The sequence below is a fragment of the Gymnoscopelus microlampas genome (genome assembly GCF_963454915.1).
Source record: "Gymnoscopelus microlampas genome assembly, chromosome: 6".
Lineage (NCBI taxonomy): Eukaryota > Metazoa > Chordata > Actinopteri > Myctophiformes > Myctophidae > Gymnoscopelus > Gymnoscopelus microlampas.
The window spans coordinates 54,493,010-54,512,747 of NC_139943.1; the positions used below are offsets into that span (position 1 = coordinate 54,493,010).

At 42.3% G+C, this 19,738-nt stretch overlaps 1 protein-coding gene across 1 annotated transcript in view; it reads right to left on the minus strand.

The window, feature by feature from the left end:
• Nucleotides 1-19,738, minus strand: part of grm8b (glutamate receptor, metabotropic 8b) — a gene marked incomplete at both ends in the record, with an annotated part of 492,451 nt that overhangs the window by 344,873 nt on the left and 127,840 nt on the right. Inside the window, one exon of the mRNA XM_084058858.1 lies at nt 19,053-19,269. Within this exon, the coding sequence (XP_083914984.1) occupies nt 19,053-19,269 (217 nt within the window). The remainder of the gene's footprint in view (nt 1-19,052; nt 19,270-19,738) is intronic.

The following is a 19,738-nucleotide window of genomic DNA, read 5'->3' on the forward strand; positions in this document are numbered from 1 at the left end:
TGCCGCGCTATGAGCTTGTATATCTGCTATTTTTGAATTTTTGAATAGCCAAAAAAAAAAATGACACAGACGCATCCCGGATTGAATGGGTTAGAAATAGGGGAGAAAAAAAAAATGCGCTGCCTCTGGATAAGTAGTGTATATATCCCACAGTCCCGGAGCTGTGTTTTTGCTCTCACAGATGAATGTTTGACTTCAACCCCCCAAATGAAATTATTTTAGAAGGGCCCGCGTCCCGCCAGCCACAAAGCAATAAAACGCGCGGTAGTCACACAGTGTCAATGTTTGTCCGCAGCAAAACAGCAACAACATGATTCAATCTGTGAAGCGCAGTAAACTGTGTTATGTTCATTCAAGTTGGAGGCTGTGCGTGTAGCGTTTGCAAACTGAACTGAACTGGACTAACCCAGTCAGGAGGGAGGCTGGAAAAAACAAGGCTGAGAGCCCTTTATAAAACCATTCAATCCGGGGACACATCTGTGTAATTTTGTAGATTTCTTGGGCTATTCTTCAACATAGTAGATATACAAGTTCATTGCTATTTTCAAATGGACGAAATGTATATAAGGCTGACGTTGTTAATGTATGTCGTTTTGTAATAATAATCAAAATCTATAAGTAAGTAGTAACTAAAGTTTTCAAGTAATTGTTGTGGAGTAAAAGTACAGTATTTGGATCCAAGATGTATAGTGGAGTAGAAGTACAAGTATTTCGAAATTGGAAATGCTCAATTAAAGAACAAATACCTCAAAATTGTACTTTCACACATTCACTGCAAAAAAAAAAGGGATTTTAAATGACGGAGATCTCCGTCAATGGCAGGGAATGTGTTAAGTACAGTACTTAAGTAGATGTACTTAGTTACTTTCAACCACTGTTTATTGTCCCCTCAGGGATATTAATCTTCACAGTCTGCTCCAACAGAACAACACGTAACAATAGCACAAAACAACAAAGCACATAAACACCACAACACCAAGACATTACATGAAGTCCCCAGTATACAAAGAACCATCATATCAGAGAGGCAGTTTGTTTACAGTGCAGCAATGGCTGAAGGGACAAAACTCCAACTAAAACGAACGAAAATAAATCTAAAAGTGGTACAGTCTAAAGTCACGATGACCTGTCCGTGGTTTCAGAACTAAATATGCATGCTAATGTTCCCGTTCCACAACCATAGCTCATCTGACATCCTCACAATCCTTCACATTAGTTTGCAGAATGACCTGAAAGGACGCAGTGTCACCTCACTGCTGCTACACACAGGCAGAGCTAGTAATCCAAGTACATTTACTGTACTCAGTGGTGTAAATCAACCAAGTACATTCACTGTACTTAAGTACAATTTTGAGGTAGGCTACTTTTACTTTACTTGCGTGTCAACATTTTTTGATCATTAAAAATGATTAAAAAAACAACTAGAAGTATCAATGTTTTTCTTCTATTCCACTACATCTCAGAAATATCACACAAGTATTGTACTTTTTACTCCAGTACAATTTCTTTGACAGCTTTAGTAGTTAACATTTCAGGTTATTATTACAAAAGATACATTAACCACTCAAGTCCTATTTTATACTTCAGCTATTCGAAAATAGCTCAGAGCTTGTAGATCAAGGAACACTTTTTTTTTCTCACAAATTTGGAAAAATTCAAGTACTTTTACTTTGGTAAAGTAAGTATATTTTGGTGCCAATACTTTTGCACTTTTTTTAAGTCAAATTTTGAACACAGGCCTTTTTACTTGTAACATTGTGGTATTACTACTTTTACAACAAAAACAAAAATCAGAGTACTTGTTCCAGTGCTCCAACACAGAGGCCACAGAGGTCAGCCGTGTACAACACTTGAAGTTCAGCTCTTAGCCCATACTGTCGTGGAAGAAACCTAATATCTCCATATTACAACTTTAATGTTTCTTTCATCACTTAATGCCCTACTTCGTCTTAGGAGAGTGTCCAGCAAAAAGCAGTGAAGCGACGTGCTGTGAGCTCTGGTATTTTCACTATTTCTGAAAATCTGTCGATTCCAGTTCCTGAAAAAAAAGTAACGCTTCTTGGACATACAAGGTTTCCACCCGACAGAGACGACTCACTCTGTCCGACGCCCTGGAGGTTTGCAGGTCAATGTGCACTTTAACCTGGCTTTATGAAGCCCCCACACCCACCCACCCACACACACACACACACACACACACACACACACACACACACACACACACACACACACACACACACACACACACACACACACACACACACACACACACACACACACACACACACACACACACACACACACACACACACACACACACACACACACCCCTCGCTCTGGGGGAATATGACAATGTTCAATAATATCACAATGTTCCTTTCTTTGTCTGTCTGTCTCTCCCCTATAGGGCCCTAGTACCAGCAGCTCTGGTGGCCGTTACCATGGAGATGGGCTTCAAAGGGGGGACCGAGAAGAGTGACACTGGTCCCAGTGTGTGATCTTTACCGTCCATTAAGACAGACCCCTGTGGGTCCTTCGGGCTGTCGGGGGGGACACTGGACTGCTACAAGACCTAGCTTCTTAATAATACCTCCACACATATATAGCAGTAGTGGCTCTTGTGAAATGGTAAATGGTGCATTTATATAGCGCTTTTATCCAAAGCACTTTACATAGATTGTGCATTACATTCACCCATTCACTCACTCACACACACACACACACACACACACACACACACACACACACACACACACACACACACACACACACACACACACACACACACACACACACACACACACACACACACACACACACACACACACACACACACACACACACACACACACACACACACACACACACCGATGGAGGAGGAAACCATGCAAGGCACAAACCTGCTCATCAGGAGCAGTTAGGGATTCAGCGTCTTGCTCAAGGACACTTCAGGGACACTTTCCTTCACTGGCTTCCAGTAAAACACAAAATAGACTTCAAAATACTCATCACCACCTACAAGGCCCTCAATAACCAGGCTCCCCGCTACCTCTCTGACCTCCTCAAACGCCACGCCCCCTCCCGCTCCCTCAGGTCTGGCGACGCAAACCTCCTGGACTTCCCCATAAAAGCAAACAAACGCACCTGGGGTGACAGGGCTTTTTCAGTTGCAGCCCCCACCCCTGTGGAACCCACTCCCACCTCACATCAAAGCTGCCCCCACTCTTGCCGTGTTCAAAGCCTCCCTCAAAACCCACCTTTTTAGACTTGCTTTCCCTGCCTAACCCAAATCAAATCTCCCTTTCTTCCTCTTAGTCTTAGCTTATTGTTTTTAGCCTTTTAACGTTTTTATTTTTTTTTGTTGCTCCTAATAAAATAGTTTTTAAAGGTTCTATGACATTCATTTTCACTTTTTTTTTTTTTTTTGGGCGGTGTAACCGCCCCTATATGTGAGGTTGGGACATTGACATTTGCTGCACTGTGATTGGCCACCCATTGTATCCCCCTAACCCTGCACTGTGATTAGCCACCCATTGCACACCCCTAACCCCTACACATTCAATGCAAATCTATACTTTTCTTTAAGTGAGCTTCCATCACTGTGATGACCACTAGCTGCACTGTGATTGGCTGACTCTATTGGCTGACTCTATATATTTTCCTTTTTTCAGTGCTCGGACTGCTGTCACAACTTCTTCACGGAGGATGGGGAGCTTATCTTCCTCCTCCGTGGATTGCGGACATGTCAGGACTGTTGGATCCCCACTTGCCGTGTGGTTGTAGAGCTCAGAGCAGTATTCTGTCCACCTCTCTAGGATCATCTGTTCTTCCGCTAGGCATTCACCGGTCTTGCTCTGGATTGCAGAGACTCTGGTCTGTTTTGCTCTGGTTAGCTCTTTAACAGTTTGATATGCCTTCTTGTTACTTTACACCACTGGCTAGTAAATGTACTTAGTTACTTTACACCACTGGCTAGGAGGAAGAAGAGGTACTGTTACCGATTTAGGCCAGGGGTCTTTAAAGTTTTTCCTGATTATAACTTAGTCGTTATGCCCTTTTAGAAAATTCTACTCCTCTAATATTCCCTGCAACGTCTCTGCTCCGTCGCGCTACCGTGTCACGGGCCCGGAAATAGCTAATCTACAATTTCACAAGGCGCCGCGTCTGCGGCGCGTCGTGAGCTTGTAGATTAGGTATTTTCGACCTGTGCCCGTAGTACACAATGCCGCGGAAATCAGACTTTTACAGTGATGGATGCCGATCGGACTAGGCCACGACGGCTATATGTGATTGATTGTTTGTTCAATTAAACTATGGACAGTGTATGTACAAATCTGAGTGACCAAGATATAGTTATACATAGTTAAACATTCACCATTGATCCAACATATTCATGAGGCTATTCACTGTGTAACACATTCCTACTGGAGTTAAAAATGTTCTTCTAAACTTAGAAGAGACAGATATGTTCTGTTTGTTTTGGCCTTTTTCCCCCCTAAGCCCCGATGAAATGAATGATTTATAAATTCACAACAATGTGTTGGCTCGCCGCATCGTCAATAGATTGATGCGCCAGAGACAAGTAAAAGTTACAGATGCAGGGCATAGAAGTACAATAATAGGTACAGAAGAATGACATCACGATAAAGAGTATGAATAAAGTACACAGACGCACCCTTTACAGTCATCCTGCCCTTGGGCAGAACAAGAACAAGAGTAGTGAGGTTGGCCTATAGTTATGATGGGTGATGACATCATCAGCGCTGCACAGACCGCGGGTAACGTTACAGATGGCAACAGAGTGGACGTTACATTTAGTCAGACACATTGCTAGCCTGACACTCAGCCTGAATTGTCATTCCGTTTCACTCCATTATTCAGTCTGAAAGCCCTCTGAGTGCAGCAGTTTTCGGATATGGGGGGCGTGGCCAAAGTGGGGCTCTTTGGCGATTGGTTCATACTGGATTATCCCAAACCCGATTGGGCCGGGCCGCCGGTTAGATTTTTCAAACGAGAAAAACCCACCTTGTAGCGTCACCAGACCCTGAATGCGAGGCTAGCGAATCAGGGGCTGGAGCCAGGCTAACACAATGCTGCAATGCTATTGAGTTACAGGGAGTCAATCACTCCCCAAACGGCCTATCGTGACTTCTTGGGACAAACGTGAGCAAACGTCAAACGTTTGACTGGAAGGGGGTACCGTACCCTTCCAGTCATCTGGTGCCGTCCCGGAGCCCTTCCGCACTCTAGGAATGCGGAAGTGCCATTCTCAAACCCAAGACATAAAAGGCTCCGGCAAAAAAACGGAGGCGTGCCATCTAAAGTGAACTTTAGCCACGAGAAGCATCCAGCCTCATCCTATGAGTATAGATAGACTAGAGGAAAGACAGATTCACTGCCTTAAAACAGGTAGTGTTAGTAGGAGTAAACATACCGAAGCACCTAGGAGGAAGTGGACTACGAAAGGGGAGGAGCCAAACCAAATTTCTGTTTTTCTACACAAAAAAAAGGAGGTGGTGGCCCCTAGGGGGAAAACACATATATTTTTTTATTTTTCCCGAACGTGTTATCATATTGTAGAGGAATAAATCATTCCCATCGCTCAATCGCTCTTCAATCTCCATAATGGAAGGGGGGGGGGAGAGGTTGGCGTGCTCAACATCCTACACACATAGAACAGCTACTTGTATGTGCATCCGAAAATCTATTCATTACTACTTACAGACATAAAAAGGCAGAGATACCCACACTCAGCAATAACATTACCATATTCTCAACACATCATCATCATACCGGCAGTGATTTCCTGTGATGCCTACGGGTGATTTATACTTAAGCCGTGCAACAGTAGCCTGGTAAACCCCACCCCCCCCCCCCCACCCCCCTTGCGGAAATCTCATTTGCATTTGATTTCAGGAATTGGGTCTGGCCTGAGAGCTTATCTGGGCGTTTCTGCGTCGTCCACCAAGTAGACACGCCTATCTGCGTCCTCGCTCATTGTTCTGTGATTGACAGCGGAAAGTTGGCCAATCAGGTGGAACCCGAGTAAATCCGAATGGAACCGAGTGCAGCCGACCGAAATGGAGCGTCCGCCAATGACATTTTGTCCGCTCCGCTTAAAAAACTTCAAAACGCTCTCTTCTTTTTTGTGGCACGGAATTTACTTTTAAGATATCGTTCGGATAGAATTTAGTTGTTTAACTTTATGTGGTCAATTAATCATGACAGAGCCTATTTAAAAATACAAATTCGGAGAACCGGCAGGGGCGGGCAGTGTGACACGCATGTATCCGAATAAAGCAACCTAGTTTCGGCATAGCCCCTTCAAAAGTCCCCTTGCGTCGCTTGCTCTGGTGGTGGTGTAACAAACTGCTGATTGGCTGAAGGGGTTTTCCAGTCAACGGTATTACTCCCGCCCAACTCCAGCCCACAGCCAAAAAGCCCAACAGGCACTCATGCCAGACTCACTACTGAAATCAAATACAAATGAGATTTCCGGAGGGAGGGTTTACCAGGCTAGTGCAACAGTGCCATGCGCCGGCAATAGCCCGATCTACAAGCTCACAATTGTAGATCGGGCTATTTCCGGCGCACAACTGAAGTGTAAATGAGAGAATTATGGAGCCATTTATCTCGAGTCAGACGTCTCCTTCATTGTGAGGCAACAATGGGAGGCTGACCCTGGCAGAGCGATGGTGCAGTGTAACGTGTTATGAGTTGACTTCACAGGGCAAAACATGATTAATATGCATTGCTTTACTGGATGGCCATTTGCATAGCGCCCGGCGATGATGAGCAGGTATCATCGCTTTGTCTCCTGTGAGACGACCGCCATGAAAGCGTGTTCATTAATGGCGGCAATAATAATACAGTGCAGATGTGTGGAGGCCGAGTTCTAACTGCTCCGCTGACACAAAGACAGAGACTGCCTCCTTCCCTCCTTCAGTGGTGTAAAAAGTACCCATTTTTTTTTACTTAAGTAAAAGTATCAATCATGAAAACACTAAAATTGGCAAAAAGGAAGGGGGGGCTGGCTCTCCCTAGCTTGCAGAACTATTACTATGCAGCTCAAATACAGACAATACAAACATGGCTAAATGAGGAGATACAGGTAAAATGGAGGTCTATAGAATTAGCTGAATGTAAAGATATGGAGAAGCTCCTCCCTTTCCTTACAAAAATCCCAAAACAAAATATAGAAAACATATGGCTTAGAAATACACTTACAGTTTGTCATTCCTGGGACAGAGTCAGGAATGACATTAAGATTCATAATGAAATGCTGCTACTAAGAGAAATAAAGGAAGATCCTGACTTCGCTCCAAATAAAGACGACAGTACTTTCAAGACTTGGAATCAAAAGGGATTGAGGATTTTTTGGGCAATTTATAGATAATAAAGGAATTATAAGATTCGAATCACTTAAAAGAGACTACGATCTACCTCACTCTCATTTTTTTGGGGATATTTGCAAGTTAGAAGCTATATCGAGAAAAGCACCAGACAGAAGAAAAGTATTTCAGATTTTCATCTCATGACACAGTTCCTGGTTAACAATTATAAGTGTGCGAGTGTCAAGCACCAAATCTCGGCTTTATATAACATCTTGGAAAGGCAGAACAAACCAGAAGAATTGAAAGAAAAAATAAGATGTCAAGAAAAACTAGATTTAACCTTGTCTGACATTGAATGGGGAAATATAAGCATATCCTTACACAAGACAACAGCATCTCAGTTCTGGCGAGAATACGCATGGAAATGCCAAATGAGATATTTTCTTACACCAGTCCAATTAGCAAAATTTAAAATACCAGCAACACCATAATGTTGGAGATACTGTGGAGAAAACCATGCCAACTACAGTCATATCTTCTGGTTTTGTCCTGTCTTGAAAAAGTACTGGGACAATATTGGTACGGAAATAACACGAGTTCTGAAAATTAAGGTAAATATTAGTCATGAATATATCCTGTTGGGTAAAATACCAAAGGAGATAGACAGAACTGAAGACAAGTACCTTATTAAAATATTAAGATTAACGGCCCTCAAACTTATAACCAAAAACTGGCTTCAGAAACTAAGCCCTAGTGTACAGAAATGGAGGGAACTAACGGAACAAATAAAAGTAATGGAGCAGTTAACCTATAAAATCAGAGGAAATCTTAGTAAGAGTAGTACTCTGTGGGCTAAATGGAAGTGTCGTCTCTGGACCATAAGGGGACCGGTAGAATACGAGTCAATATCCAAATGACGGGGAAATAAGCCAACGCTCAGAGACCGAGTTTCCATTCTCAAACAAATCACTTTATTTGTCAGAGTCCTTTAGCAAACCATACATCCAAGTCCAATCGTCATATGGTGCATCTTTGTTCATAGAATCTGCTTATTCTGCTGAACGTGACAACTGTGTATAGCCAAAACACAGAGTCCCGTTTGCTTCTATTACAAGTCATTATATACTAAAACAGTTAACATAAATAGACTAACTTCAGTCTGTGACTGTCAATCACAAATGCTTGGGCCCGCCCCTTCTTAGTCAGCACAATGAATTTAGAATCTGCCTTGATTTGTACACATTATTCCCTTAAACCTTATCTATAGAACTGTACTTTTCCATACACTCACATTATGACATTATTATACAACATTCTATTAGTTTTGAAATAAGCCTAAACAGTAACATGTCTGACGTGGTATAAATGATTTAGATGATTAAAATGACTTAAAAGAAACGCATCATTAATCTCGGATTTAAGAGACAGAATGATCATGTTATCCCACTATAAAGGGTTTTTCCCTCGGCCCTATTTTACTAAAACTTAGTCCTATATTTATCTGTGAATTTAGAGAAGATTAGTAAGCATTTAAGTTTGTTCCACCCAAGTGGAGAGCAGTTGTCAGTCTATTGGCACTATTGGCCACTATGGCCTGATTCCACGTTTAGACTCACACCCAAGTCGCAGGACCGAACAGCTGAAGGTGTCACCTTGGCCAATTCAGCAGCTTTTAGCTACTGCTAGAACCTCTCCAGATAGTGACTAGTGACCTTAACAGAGAGACCTATGCACTGATTTGGAAGGGGAAGTATATTTTGATGCGAAAATAGAGCATCCTATGTATTTTCTCTGAATAAGATTTTTGAGTTGTTTTTGTATTTCAAGCTTGTTTTATTTTTAAATAGTTCCTGTCTTTGCCTTCTGTGTCAGTCGAAAGTCATGTGACCCATGACGCACGCATCAGACGTAAGTCGATCCGTTACTAAATACTGACATTCTTTCTTGATTTGTGAAACAGTTTGTCTATTTTATTTTGAAATTGAATGTAAATCACTGTATGACTTTATTGTGTAACTATGATGCCTGTATCTAAGTTGTTCTGTCTGATTTGTTGTTTGAAGTTGAATCTTACTGAATGTCTTTTTGCTCTGCTTGAGTTCCAGCCATGGTCTTGGGGGGTCGTAAGTGAGAATGTTATTTTTGATGTTTTTCTTTCATACTGTTTTATTCAATATACTTTTTGCGAAAGACGTTATAAGTCTTTCGTGGGGGGATGTGTCGTATATTAGCCCTTATTTGCTATATTTTATGAACGGTATGCAAGTAAAACATCTGATATAAATGTAACCTAGCTAAGTAAGCGGAATCATGAGTGACACAGACTGGTGTTCGCATAGGTAATGAAGGGCCTCAGATAGCTGTGAAGTCTAATTTACATTGCCTTTTGTTATCTTGGAGACACGAAGTCTAAAATGATCAAAGAACTATTGGTCAACAGCCGGTGGGGGATTCTCCCCCATCCCACCTGTTTGTCTGTATTCAAATGCGAATGGACAGTTTAAAAGATGACCTAAAATGTTACTCATTGCTACTAGTACTGGTGAGCCGTCAGGCTGCAGGCGGGGAGCTTATGCTCCCTGGCTCTCTGCTATGGTGCTGTTGCTCTGAATTAAATGCTGATTGGGAAACTCTGGGTCCGCGATGTCTCTCCTCTCCTCCACTACTTCTTGTAACATCTAACCAGCCGGGTAACCCGCATTTTGGGCTCATAGAATCTGCTTATTCTGCTGAACGTGACAACTGTGTATAGCCAAAACACAGAGTCCCGTTTGCTTCTATTACAAGTCATTATATACTAAAACAGTTAACATAAATAGACTAACTTCAGTCTGTGACTGTCAATCACAAATGCTTGGGCCCGCCCCTTCTTAGTCAGCACAATGAATTTAGAATCTGCCTTGATTTGTACACATTATTCCCTTAAACCTTATCTATAGAACTGTACTTTTCCATACACTCACATTATGACATTATTATACAACATTCTATTAGTTTTGAAATAAGCCTAAACAGTAACATGTCTGACGTGGTATAAATGATTTAGATGATTAAAATGACTTAAAAGAAACGCATCATTAATCTCGGATTTAAGAGACAGAATGATCATGTTATCCCACTATAAAGGGTTTTTCCCTCGGCCCTATTTTACTAAAACTTAGTCCTATATTTATCTGTGAATTTAGAGAAGATTAGTAAGCATTTAAGTTTGTTCCACCCAAGTGGAGAGCAGTTGTCAGTCTATTGGCACTAATGCCTAGTTTAGACTGCGCTTAGCTCGGCCTGATTCCACGTTTAGACTCACACCCAAGTCGCAGGACCAAACAGCTGAAGGTGTCACCTTGGCCAATTCAGCAGCTTTTAGCTACTGCTAGAACCTCTCCAGATAGTGACTAGTGACCTTTATGGTCTTCACCTGTTTATGAGACACTCTACCGGTTTTGTGCTTACAATGTACTAATATCATAATAATTTCATATTTCATAAGCACAGGACCCGATATGACACGACAGAAGCGCTACATGGAAAGTGTGAGTGTGGACGGGAGGGTGACCATAATGCAAGCTATGAGGACTTAGCACCTCAGCCTAACTAAAAGCATATAGAATACTATTGGATATATATAAGGAAGAGTCAACAACCAAATGGGGGGAGCACTTTTCTAACACGGTACTGGTTTATTATCAGGCACTTGATGAAGGACTGACTTAATTAATGATTGTTTTGCTCTGATGTTTTTAGTTGGAGGAAAAGAGTGGTAAAGAATATGAACTTGAACATGGGTTAGTTCTTATGTGCCTCCGTACCTTGTTTTTGCTTTTTTTTCTTTTGTTTTTTTGTTTTCTCCAGTTTTTGTTTGTTTTTTCTTGTTTTAGTTTCTCTTTTCCCTGTTAAGGATGTCCATTTTGTGTTAATTTGGTGCCTTATTTGTTTTAGTCATTTCTGTTTTGTTTTGCCCTGCTTTGTCCCAATGTTGTATTTTGTGTTATCTTTGTAGTCACATGACTACTCACTGTGGTGTCCATATGAAAAAAAAAAAAAAAGAAAAAAAAGAAAGTAAAAGTATCAATACTGCAATGTAGAATTACAAGTAAAAGTTCAGAATTCAAAATGTACTTGAGTAACAGTACAAACATATTGGTTTCAAAATAGTAAAAGTACAAAAGTAAAAGTACTCATTATGCAGAATCACCCATTTCACAAGTTTTCAATTGCATACAAATCTTTTGAAAATAGCAGATCTACAAGCTCACAATGCATCGCAATGCGACGCATTGTGAGCTTGTAGATCTGCTATTTTCAAATGGCGAAATGTACTGTATATAGGGCTGAAGGGTAACGTGTGTTTTGTGATAACAACCAAAATCTACAAAGTATTTAAGTTTTTAAATAATTGTAGTGGAGTAAAAGTACAATATTTGCCTCTGAGATGTAGTGGAGTTAAGTAGAAGTTAAAGTACAGAAAATTGGAAATACTCCAGTAAAGTAAAAGTATCTCAAACATGTACTTAAGTACATTACTTAAGTAAATGTACTTAGTTACTTTAAACCACTGCCTTAATTCCCTCCGCCATTCCATGTGCGGTAAATATACAACTCATTATTAATCTGCAAGCTTTTTTTAAAAGCCTTTATATTATGCTCATTTTTCATGGTTACCGGTGCAGACGCCATGCATTTACATAGAGATTACACTGGTGTTTTTTTGCGAGGCGAGGTAAACATGTAGACAGTGTAGTAATAGCTGTTACTGTAGAAGTGGTTTTCATGCTTAATTTATGCTCCCCCCCAGGCATATGCACAAAGGGGGGCTAGAGCCCTTCTGCCCTCTCGCCCGTCTGTAAAAAGTGCTCGTCTCTCCAGACCATGAATGCAGCATTTATTTTAGACCAAAACTAGCATTTTTTAATAACATTTCTTTCACATCATATGAAAGCAGGGAATAGGCTCTATACACAGCCGCCATATTGGAGAGAAATTGGGCCTTTTCCTTACTTACTTCCTCACTCCTTCACAGGTGTTACCAATGATACTAATGAAGGCTCTGTTCTATTCTGGTCAAACAGAGTCAGGGTGCTGATATTGTTGCATGTTGGCTCACTGGAAACACCCTGTTACACCAGTGGGTCTCAAAGTGTGGTCCAGGACCTCATGGTTCCTTGAGGGGGTTCCAAATGGCCCCTTACGGATGGCTAACTCTGAGAGTGTACAAATGGAACCAAATGGACCCTTATACATTTGTAGCCTACACTCTCAGAGAGAAGTAACTAGCACTAGCACAACTGAGAACCATTGTGCTACACTAAATGGAACAGAGCCTTAATTAGTATCATTGGTAACACCTGTTAAGGAAGTAGGGAAGGGCCCCAATTTCTTTCCAATATGGCTGCTGTGCATAGAGCCTATAGCAAAAAATAATGATATATTGGTTAATAAGATTGAGTGATTAGTTTGAAACTACAGCTTATAGAACTGAAGTCAAGTTAAGACTCTCAAGCAGAGAAAACACCACTTGAATTAGCGTTTAATATCTCTAACCTTATACAGTATCTTAGCTACATGTGTATGCATTTATTTCATATTTATGTCAATTTGTCAATTTAAGCGCTGACATTTATGTCAGACATACTCTAGTATGTGAAGAGTCTAACTGGGCTATTAACCCATTTTGGATTTTAAAAAGTTATTTGCAAAACATTGTTCCTGCTTTCCTGAAGAATGGGATCCAGCGAGATGACTGTCTCCCAGACAAAAAACAGTCACATATGGTGAAGGAAATGCAAATGCTCTCCAGTTTCCATGGCCGTAACCCAAAGGCAGCATTCAAGAGAATTGCCTTTTTTTCCCCAAACTCTCCTGACCTTGACCACAGCGTTATTTGAAAGAATTGACCTCTGTGTATTAATCCATGCTGTATGCCACACCTCCAGCCCCAAAATAGCTAATCTACAAGCTCACGAGGCGCCGCTTGTAGATTAGCTATTTTCGAACCGTGCCCGTAGTACAGAATGTAAGACTTTTACAGTGATGGATGCCGATCGGACTAGGCCGCCCCCGGCACGCACGACACCTATCTGTGATTGATTGTTTGTTCAATTAAACTATGGACAGTATAACGGGCGTGTGAGCCCGGCGGCGGCGTTCATTCCGCCGCAGTAAAAACCTGAGATGGATGTATAATGTTGCGTTGTTTGGAAGGGGGTTGGAAATCGTTGCCGGCTGCTGTGTGTGTGTGTGTGTGTGTGTGTGTGTGTGTGTGTGTGTGTGTGTGTGTGTGTGTGTGTGTGTGTGTGTGTGTGTGTGTGTGTGTGTGTGTGTGTGTGTGTGTGTGTGTGTGTGTGTGTGTATTACTGTACTTGTGAGGACCAAACGTCCCCACAAGTGTAGTAGTGTATGGTCCTCACAAGAGAAATTGATATTTTATGGTTGAAAACATTTTTTTTTTAGAGATATATGTCAATTAGAAAAAGATTCAGGTTGGGGTTAATTTTAGGATTAGACTTTTAGAGGTTAGGTTTAGGCGGTTGGGGTTAGATTTCCCCCCCCCATCTTATACTTAGTTGCGCGGCGATGTCAAACACTGGAAAATAGCAGATCTACAAGCTCACAATGTGTCGCAGCGCGACACGTTGTGAGCTTGTAGATCGGCTATTTTTCGGCTTTAGGCTTTGGACTAAAATCTGCTTCCTAAAATGATGTCCTCACAATTATAGTAATACAAAAGTGCGTGTGCGTGTGCGTGTGTGCGTGCGTGTGTGCGTGTGTGCGAATCAGGTGGTGGTGGTGGTGGGGGATCAATTAACTCTTATGGGGGTTAGTGGGGTTGTGAAATGAGATCGGGCCGTGATTACACCCCCCCATTGTTTGTGCAGGAGCTAGAGGGCGTTATCGATGGTGCCTTCGTATAATACGGTGTTAGTTAAGTCACTAATTGGACGGCCGCTAATGCACCCTGTATTTCTTTGGGATTAGCAAAGCGCTCGGCGAGGTTTTTCTTTGCCATGGAGGCTGACAGTGTTTGACAGATGCCGATAGGGAAGGTTCTCTATGCCAGAGAAATCCCCCCTCTCAGCCAATAACACACAACCTGAGAGAGGAAATAAAAGGTTTCTTTTTTTCCATCCGTCCTTTGTTTTACACACCTTGGTTTGGTTATCTATCATGGCTGCTGCAATATTTTACTCTCTCTGTAGGGTACTAGTGTTTTAACCAGTGGTGGAAAAGGTACTCAAATGTTTTACTTAGGTAAAAGTATCAATACTGCAATGTAGAAGTACTCTGTCACAAGTCAAAGTCAGGAATTCAACATTTACTTGAGTGAAAGTACAAACGTATTGGTATCAAAATGTACTTCAAGTACCAAAAGTAAAAGTACTAAACTGTTTGAAAATAGCCGATCTACAAGCTCACAACGCGTCGCGATGCGACACGTTGTGAGCTTGTAGATCTGCTATTTTCAAATAGCCTAGGTATAAAATAGGGAAGTGGTTAATGTATGTGTTATAATGTAATATATTTATATCTGCAAATGGTTTTAACCATTTAGCCCTGTTTAACACATTCACTGCCATTGACGGAGATCTCTGTCATTTAAAATCCACCCGTTCACCCGTTTTTTTTATTTATTTTTCACACAGAACCAGGAGATAACGCGATCCAAAGATGTACTGCTCCATTCACTTCCTGTTTAACGTATTTGGGAAATATTCTGTATCTGAGCTCCTGTGTTTTACAATGTATTATTGGCGAAACATGCTATTTTCAACTGGGTATAACAAGCGGGAGGTCAAAATGTTTTTTTTTTTCACGGAAGCACAGTGAAACCCTCCGTGATTAGCAACCATCCAGGGGATCGATCATACTGGAGATAAATATTCTGTGGTCCTTGAAAGATTAGGCAGAATGCTTAAAAATGCTGGCAGAAGCTACAGCCTGTTTAGTCAATACCCCTGGCAGTGAATGTTGTTGTACGACAAATAGCGAACATAGCAGATGTACTGTACACGCTTAAAACATGGCAGGATGCGACATGTTGTGAACTTCCAGATTTTGTTTAAAATGTGATTCTTTTTTTTTAACACAATTTAAAAATGTTTGCATATAATTATACACTCAAAACAGGAACACCATGTTGGGAAAATGGTAATAAAAAAAATCTCCCCAGTTCAAAGTGACAAAATGGGTCAGAGTAGTCCTGCTGCGTAGCATGAGAGCCAGCATTAAAGCCTGTCTCAGCTCATTACTGTACCTAACCACAGGCCAACCCGTGGGGAAGGATCTTTTTTTTTTTACTCACCAGAGTTGGGACCACCTTTTATGTTTTTAAACCATCCGTTATTAAGGGCAACCTCAAAGTCGGGGGGGGGGGGGGGGGGGCAAACACAGGGAGGAGAGAGATACAGAGTGATAGAGAGGAGAGTGAGAGAGAGAGAGAGAGAGAGAGAGAGAGAGAGAGACAGAGAGACAGAGAGACAGAGAGACAGAGAGACAGAGAGAGAGAGAGAGAGAGAGAGAGAGAGAGAGAGAGAGAGAGAGAGAGAGAGAGAGACACACAGACAGACAGACAGACAGAGACAGACAGAGACAGACAGACAGACAGACAGACAGACAGACAGACAGACAGACAGACAGAAAGAGACAGACAGAGAGAGAGTGTGGCATCGTTTCAAACATGAGAACATGGTATTTCCAGGATATTCCATTTTAAATTGATAAACCCTTGAAGTCTTTGTCTCTAGGACTGTGCTGACATTTGGTCGAATACTGAGGCAACCTGGACTACATCACCAAACTGAAACAAAGTATAGCCGCTCTTGGACCATAAAAATATACATCGAGAGAGAGAGAGAGAGAGAGAGAGAGAGAGAGAGAGAGAGAGAGAGAGAGAGAGAGACAGACAGACAAAGGTCTATGTTTTCTCATCACTACTCCCTCTAAAACTTCATTGCTCCACATTACAGTATCAGCTCTCACATCCAGTCCAGTCAGCAGTTAGTGCGGTGCAGTTAGTGCGGTGCGGTGCGTGTGAAAGAAAGGAGGTGGGTGTGTCGTTGGATGTCAATCACAGGCTCACATTGATCCAAGAGGAAGCCTTAGAGAGCCGAGAACCCGGGCAGCACTGGGACCCTGGGGAGGATTATAGCTGGCATCCTCCTTGCCTTTCTACGAGCGCGCCGGAAAAAAACTTGGGACTCATTTATTAAAGGCCCGCGGCTACGCCGCGCTGCACGCTGTGTTAATCTCGGACATACATGTTACGGCTTATGAATTCCAATGTGGCAATTACACCGGTAATTAATGTGCGAGCGCATGTCCAGGCAGGGCCGCGAGCATGCAATAATAATTTAATCAAAGGCGCTCCGAAGCGCTGAGAGCGTGGTGTTAACCCTTTCAATCCGGGAACGCTTTGGCTATTCAAAAATAGCAGATATACAAGCTCATGCTATGAGCTTGTAGATCTGCTATTTTTTTTTAATCGTGATTTTTTTTGGGGCACATCTATGAATATATATATTTTTAAAGTGAACATTTTTGACTCAAATCTTTGCTTCTGGGGGTCCCTGGAACAACATTCTTTTCAGATGGGGGTCCGCGGCTAAATACATATCATTTTGGGGGTCCTTGACATGAAACAGTTTGAGAACCACAGATATAGCAACGTACGTTTTTTTTTTTTTTTTCAGAAAACTTAGGATTTAGAAGACATTTGTAGTGTAGATGCGTTCCCGGTCTTAAGGGGTTAATTATGACACGGCGATATAGAGGGGTGAGGGGGGGGGGGGGACAGCGTAGCGTGTATACTCGATGAATAAGTACCTGGAGCATCAATTACATCACCTGTTATCTTGTTCATTCGTCAACAAATTGCTCGTGCTCTCTCTAACGCGCCCATGTTGAAATGTTAGCACATAACAGCCTCGCCACCCTCCCCTCCCCTTCCTACCCCCTCTCCCCCCCAAACCTAATGTTTTCTTAATTGATCACACTAGAGGGTAATAGCAAACCCACAGATGTGTGGTTCAGAGATTAGTCATTTGGCTGCTCGGTTAGCGACACTCTCTCATTCCGCTAACGCTGGCTGTCTTCCAGTGGGACAAGAACATGGCAAAGCGACCGACAGTTGCCACTGTCATGGAGGTTTGTCTCTAAGCTCAGCTTGCATCAAAGCTCTCCTCTGTGAGTTTGCCAATGCTGTTGCTAATGCTCTGAAAGTCGGGTTGTGTCCTTAAACGTCACCCATTTTAAAAATGCTATCCCACAATTTTGCAATCCCATTTTTTTTCACCCAGTGCCAATTGTCTATAGTAAATCCTGGGCGCTACACTCCCTCTGCCAGCCCAGGGAGAGCCCAGAGCCGAGCTCATGCCTCCTTCAATGCATGAGGAGCTAACAAGCCTTCTTATCACCCGACAGGGGGAGAGTTTCCCCGGTAGGACGTAGCGCGTGGAAGGAACACGTTATTCCAACCGGTTCCTTTCCCCTCCATCAGGCGCCCCGGCTGACAAGGGGGAGGCAGTATAGAGACCAGGATTACTGCATGTTTTTGTGAGGGTACCTACTCTAGGAGACATGGGGAGAATATGCAAACTCCACACAGAGTAGGCCCTTTGGCCAACCCCACATAGGGTATGGGCACTGATGACGCGGAGGAGAGAACAAGCCCCCAGCGCCCACAGCGTCCCTGGCGGGAATCGAACCCAGGGCCTTCTAGCTGTGAGGCGACAGTGCTACCGACTGCGTCACCCATTTTCAACGTTTTAAACACTCTTTATAAAATGGGAATTTCCGTCCAATCACTGTGCGTCTACTTGGTAGTCTATGGACAGTCAGAAACCTGTCTACCAAATAATGGTATCGATGAGGGATTCCGAGCTAATAGCCGTTCTCTTCCTGGAAAGTGGGCATGCTGATATATATATATATACGTTATTGTTCTTGCATTAATACTAAATGTAAAATAAAGTTTGAAACATAGCTTGAAACCCAACTTGAAACTATGATGGCACTGGTAGACAGGTTTCTGAACTGTCCACAGCCCTCCTCTGAGAAACAGAGTGAGTAGACAGAGTGAGTAGACAGAGATCCTCACCGAACTTCATATTATGAACCGAAGCAAAATGGGTGAAGTGGTCCTTTAAGGTAATTCAGACATTGAACGATGGCGTCACGCAGCAGATCTGCAAGCTCACAACACGTTGTGAACTAGTAGAACTATTCAGCGCGCGGTGCATGCCGCACGACAAAGTATAAATCAGGCTTAAAATGGTTATGTCACGAATCTTTGGCGTGAACTAGGCGTTGGGGGACAATCAACACACACACAAAAGACACACAGACAGTGAAAATAAAGTGTGCTCCAAATACAACCGTGTCCTCTCAGCAGCACAAAGGAACACATTCTACAATCTATTCTGTATGTAGATTTTAAACAAACATTGTCCTTCCACTTTGCTTGTTCTCTCACAGCAGAGAATATCTTACAATGCAGGAGTGAATAGCGTGCACTACCCACAATAACAAAATCCTGGTCTTATTATTATTAAAAAAGGCCAGGATGGTTTTGCTCCAAAAAATCACAAAGGATTTAAAATACATATTACGAGATGGAGCATCCAGACTCCTCAAACATCCAAACAAACAGCGTGGCTCCATCAGAAAGTTAGAAGCTACATAACGAGAAAGTCGAGAAAGCAAAAAGCTTAAAAAACAAACACCTACCCGATTCTCTGGAGATTTGGACGAAGGCCTCGACGCCACTTTCGCCGTAATTCCCCTCGGAGGCCAACGTTGACACGTAATTCCATCCCATGGCGGTGACGATGTCCAGCATGGCCTGAGCCTGGTACGAGTCCGGTGGCACCACGCGGGAAAAGAAGTCGTAGCGCGTGTTGTCGCTCAACTCTGGCGCCGTTGATGCGTAGCTGACCTGGGGAATCTGTGGAGAGGAGACGGGACTTTTGTTATAACTGTAGATAGGTAATATATGACCCGTTAAAGAGAACATGTCTCTATGCCAGCGATTCCAAACCTGTGGGCCGTGAGGGATATTGCAAGAGGGCCCCCTAATAATTGGTAAAACACAAAGATTTTGTTCTTATATTAAAAAAAAGTCATGGTGGTGCATCCGGCTTTGTCGAGCGTCTACTACACAAACACTATAGGGCATAGCAGTGGCGGCCATTTTCTGGTTCCACTTTCTGGTTCCACAGAATCAAGCCATCCAGGGTCCTGGTGAATCATGACCATAAAACTTTTTTTTCTGTGATTTTTTAAATGTTATATTTAATTATATGATATACTATATTTAATAAATACCATTTGTTTTGCCATTTTCTATGTTTTTTTTCACAGAATCAAACGTGTTATGGTCATGATTCACCAGGACCCTGGATAGCTTGATTCTA